The sequence below is a fragment of the Acanthisitta chloris genome, unplaced genomic scaffold (assembly GCF_000695815.1).
Source record: "Acanthisitta chloris isolate BGI_N310 unplaced genomic scaffold, ASM69581v1 scaffold4875, whole genome shotgun sequence".
Lineage (NCBI taxonomy): Eukaryota > Metazoa > Chordata > Aves > Passeriformes > Acanthisittidae > Acanthisitta > Acanthisitta chloris.
The window spans coordinates 1-4,969 of record NW_008675272.1 but is presented as its reverse complement, the minus strand read 5'-3'; the positions used below and the strand labels follow the sequence as shown (position 1 = coordinate 4,969).

Sequence of the window (4,969 nt, the reverse complement as noted above, 5' to 3'; positions counted from 1 at the left end):
TGTGTGCCACCTGTGCCATCCTCACCTGCACAGATTTTTCCTCCCTGCTAGGAGAGCAGCAGGACATGCTGCAGGGGTGTCACTCCCCGAGCAGAAAACAGCAGCTGTCTGCTCCAGACTGCACCTCCCATCCCCTTGGTGGCACCTGTGGTGGCACACGGACAGGTCTGAGTTCAGTGCTCTGTGCCAGTGACAAGAAGCTGCTGCAGTGACAGCAAAGCAAAGGGACCTGTGCCCCCACTGCAGGAGCAGCCTTGGCTCCAAAGCACTTGGCTGCTGCTCTAGCACAGGCTCTTACGTGTGCAGCTATCAAACTGCATTTACTCAAGATGCTGGTTCAAACCACCACCAACTTTAATAAATCAAAGCAATTTCAGATCTCACAGTTGGGAGCATTTTCTTACATCACTGACTCAGGACTGAAGCAGAAGGTTGCCTAGCAGCTGCAAACTAGTTTGACTTAAGAACAAGGGGAAGTCAAATGCAGCAGAGGTGTAATTTGTTTCCTTTTCAATGTTGTTTGAGGCAGTCCCTTACACAGCGGATTTTTCTTGCTCAAGGCTGAAGCACAGACAAGGCTGACAATGGGTACAGGATTTTTTTGCTTAAGATGGCCATGTCTTGTGTACATTCATATTTCTTTCAGTGTACCATATACAGCTCTTGAACTTCTGTCTGTCAGACATGTCAGTAGTAGCAGGTCCTTCAGTGTTTCCAGCAGCTTTTGCCTTCAAGCAAAACAACAGTTTAAAAAAGTTGCCTACAGCCATTTCCTGCCTAGACAAACTTTTCCAGGTGTTTGGGTTTTTTTATTAAAGGTAGTTTTTCTGTGCTTCTGTAAGCTGGTGAAAGGTGGCCCTGCTTTGGTCTTAGTTTGACCTGAATTACTCTTGTTGAGTTCTTGGATTTAGTGTGTGTGATACTGGGCTCTCCTTTTGTGCCTCAACAGCTGAATATAAACCTTTAAACTTCCTTATTCACTGCAAACAAAGGTCAACACTTTCCCCAAGTGCAGTTTGCCAAGAGTTCACATCATGATCCCCACTCTTCCTCATCCTGCCAGTTGACTTTGGTGTATCTTAACCTTGAGCTAGCATGAAAAGAAAAAGAATCTTCCTTAAGCACTGCTGGCAACGCCTCTGCAATTGTGCAGGTATCAGAGGGTGTCTGTGCTCTAAGCTACTCTGTACTCCTTTGGTTTTGGCCTTTTCCCCCATGGATTTCTGAAGGAAATGACAGGATTTCTACACCTTTAAACATAAAGGCTGGAGCCACATTCTTTTGTGAAGACAGTCCAAATGTACACGGGTGGATGTTAAGGTTTCCAGGCAGATTCTTGCATGGTCAATGAAGTCAGTTTGCTGTGCCACCTTTTCTTGCTGCATTATTAAGTCACTGTAGCTTGTCTAGGTGCACAAAAAATGCAGTTCCAATGCTAAACATTGGATGAGTGAAACCTGAGTGAGAAAGATCCTTGATAACCTGACATCTCAGGGGTGTGTGTATCAGCAAAAGTTCCACTTCACCCACAGCTGCAATCAGCTCCTGAAGACTGAAAAATGGGAGTCTCAGAGGGGAACACCCAATTCACAGGTACACACATTGTCTGCAGCACTGAACTGACAGTTTCATCAGTTACTGTGTTTACTCATCTATTGCACTACTTAAAAAGTGAATTTAATGCCATATGATTTCCAGTAACACCACTATGGATCAAATCCTCACTTCTGTTTGCTTTTTGGACTCACAGCAATTTATTTGATTCTAAGGGTCCTTCTTGCAGTCATCCTTATTTTCCAGCTTGAAATTAAAGCCATTTATTCTGATTACTTACATTTCTCAACCTAAATTTTATTGCACAGCTGTAGCCTTTACCTCTGTCCACTCTTCAGATATTCTATTTTGCTTTACTGCAAGCAGCTGTGTCACCCTGGCTGTGAGTGACCCAATCCCTCCCATGCCCTAGTTTCTTTTCCTCCCACCTCAAGTTATTTTTGTCATAACTGAACACAAAACATGAAACAGCACAGAAATCAGGAACAGCTGTGCAAACACCTGCAGCAGCTCTCTCACTTTCAGTAGTGTTTCTTTTGTCCCTCCAAGCTTTTTTAGTATTATGATGTAAGAGCAAATGGATGTGGACAAGAGTCCTGCTGTGGTATTTGAAATTAGTTGCTGTCCAGTTCATCTCATGCTTCAGGATTCCCTGTGGTAACACAGAATCTGCACCTTTTTCACCCTGTGTCCATCTTACATCCCTCAGCCTGAGCATTTTGGATGGCATTACTGGCCCCACCAGGGCAACAGCACCTTGATTTCATTCAGCCCTCAAGCCCCTGCCATGTGCCTTCCCTAACTGAGGCTCAAGGTTTTGTTCTAGCAGCTCTGGCCCTCACACCAACCCCTCCACCACATCAAGTGTCCCCAGAGAGAAGCTGCTAAAGCATCCAGCTACAGGCACCGTTCAAGTGCTGCTCATCAGTGTACTGTGGCAGGATGAGACACTGAGAGACCTAAACTTAGAACTTCTAGTTTCATATTCTCCAAGGCCCAGGTAACTCTCCCCTCCCCAATGAGATCTAAAGCAAAAAAAAAGGGTCAGTGAGCTGCATTGCACTTTAATTGCACTGATACACTTAAATATCAAATGGAGAAAGCAACTCTACATAGCAAATGGAAAGCAAACATTTACACAGGAAAGCTGTAAGATGTAGACTATTATGCCCCAGTTGTCTATACATGAATATCCCATTGCAGTTTTTGGTGTTACAATCTTAAATGGAAAAGAACATTTTCAGGTTCATATAGAATTAGCAAGTTACTGGGAAACAAACTCTCCTCCCTCATAAGCCAACACCTATTGGGAGGCAGGGCAGGAGAGCCTAGGCTGTTTCATACCATCACTCCATCTACTTGCAAGGGTAGAAATGAGCAACACTGTTCTGAATACACTTGGTTTTCCCCACACATACCTCCCCTAAAGGGGCTAAAAGCTGATATCCTTCCAGGAGAGTTATCCAAGGGGACTTAACACTACTGAGTTAGACACTGCTAAGCTGGGGAACGAGTTCATTGGCAAAGCTATCCTCCCACACATGGTCAGTGCCAAGTGGAGAGGACATGTCACTGAAGGGTGACAGGGATCCTTCATATCCAGAGTCACTACAGGCATCCAACAGGTAGCTTGAGGCTGGAAGGCTATGATGAGAAGAAAGCAGGTGAGAAATGCCCAGTTCAGGCATGAAGCTGTCTGCAGGTTCCTCCTTCACAGACACTGGGACCTCAGGCGTAGCTTTGTCTTCAGACGAAGGGACAGGTACTTGCTCAACTTTCACTAGCATATTGGTTTGGTTGCCCACTTCCACAGGAATCTCCAGTATTAGGGGCTTGGTGTACACATGATCAAACCTTATCAGTTCATTAATGGCCTCCAGCTTAGCTGATGGGGACCCCAAAGAGGGAGAGATGGAGGGTGGTAGGGAATTTGTTTCTCCAGGGATGTCTTCCTCCAGCTTTTCCAGGCACGTTGACTCTGAACTGGCGTATCTGAGAAACACCTCTGGGTCCAGACTGTCCAGAAAGCCCAACAGGAGATCAGACTGCAGAATGAAATACTGTTTTAGAAAGACAGCCTACTACTGTTACAGCAAAACCCCAGTTGTGGCATCTATTAACCCCCACCTAGAAATTAAAGCACACTAATGTGATCACAGGAGTTCCACCAAGAACACACATGAACACACAGCTAAGGCAGTTACTTATCTTTCAGAAATTCTTTGTCCATTAGGTTTTTAGTAAGGATATTCTGCATGCAGAATTTTACATGCCCTTGTGAGTCACAGCCACTATCAGAAGCTCCTCAAAGCCTTGGACACATCCAGTACAGAACACCACAGTGCCTCTGGCTACACAGAGCACATCCCAGGCCCCAGCTTCGGGACACCTGCCCATCACCAAACCTGAGGAGCTGAGGGTTGTTTGGGCTTTCCTGAACTCACTGGATACAGCCTAACAGCTGTGCTGAGCACAGGCAGGTATGGCATTCCAAGACTTGGAAAACAAGCCAACTATAGAAAAATCATCACGTAACATCAAGAAGTTACAGCACCAATCCTAAACCCGCAGTGGTTCTGAGTTCCATGGACAGGCTGCATGGGAGGGGACGCTCACCCCAGAGTCTGAAGAGTCACTGCCACCAGAATCCACGTGGAAGCTATCAGAAGTGGTAACTGCTGGGCCTGCACCTGCTGCAGAGGAACACGTAGTCTGAGTGCTGCGGACTCAGCGGACCCGGTCACCAATCTGATCTCCTCCACCTGTGATTCCTTCACCACCTGTGCCAAGGGAAAACATTCAGTCACTGCAAAAGCTCTGCCAGACAGTACAGTACGTAATCCTGACAATCATGTTTGGTTTTTTTCTGCAAAGGCTTCTAACATGAGATTATTCACTTGCTTGTGTTGTAGGAACCTGAAGGCAAGACCACTTCCAGAGTTAGCTGGAACTTCCATACACCTGCAGATTTATTTTGTTGGCCACTTTTAAGTGAGAGTCTGAACCCCCTCCACTACATCCCCCACTCCTTTGAGACAGGCCTATGTGACTAACAGTTCTCCTTCGCTTCAACAAACAGAGAAGAGCAGATGAAATGATCTCTAAGCAGGCTGGAACCAGTCAGCCTGTTATCTGCTACACTGCCCACTTTGACGTGGCACCTGTTCAGTTTCAAGGGAGCCTTCACTGGGAGGACAGGGGAGCTCCTGGCACATCCCCACCTCACAGCACGGCGGGAGCCCAGGACCGGGGGCACACGTCTCACCTTGGACTCGCCACCCTCCTCCTCCGTCTTCAGAGCGTCTAAACCCAGACGGCAGCGGAGCTCCTGGTTCTCCAGAGCGAGGTTACACGTCCTCTCCCGCAGCAGCTGGTTTTCCAGCAGCAGCTTCTGGTTCTGCAGAGAGCGAGACGT

At 46.8% G+C, this 4,969-nt stretch overlaps 1 protein-coding gene across 1 annotated transcript; it reads right to left on the bottom strand.

Annotated features, from left to right (window-relative positions):
- Window positions 1-2,971: 2,971 nt before the first annotated feature.
- On the bottom strand, window positions 2,972-4,960 carry XBP1 (X-box binding protein 1; the record flags this gene model as incomplete). Its single annotated transcript, XM_009075677.1, has 3 exons — window positions 2,972-3,599; window positions 4,171-4,334; window positions 4,820-4,960. Coding segments are annotated over 3 exons (492 nt in total), but the record flags the coding sequence as incomplete, so codon positions are not given.
- Between the last annotated feature and the right edge of the window lie 9 nt (window positions 4,961-4,969).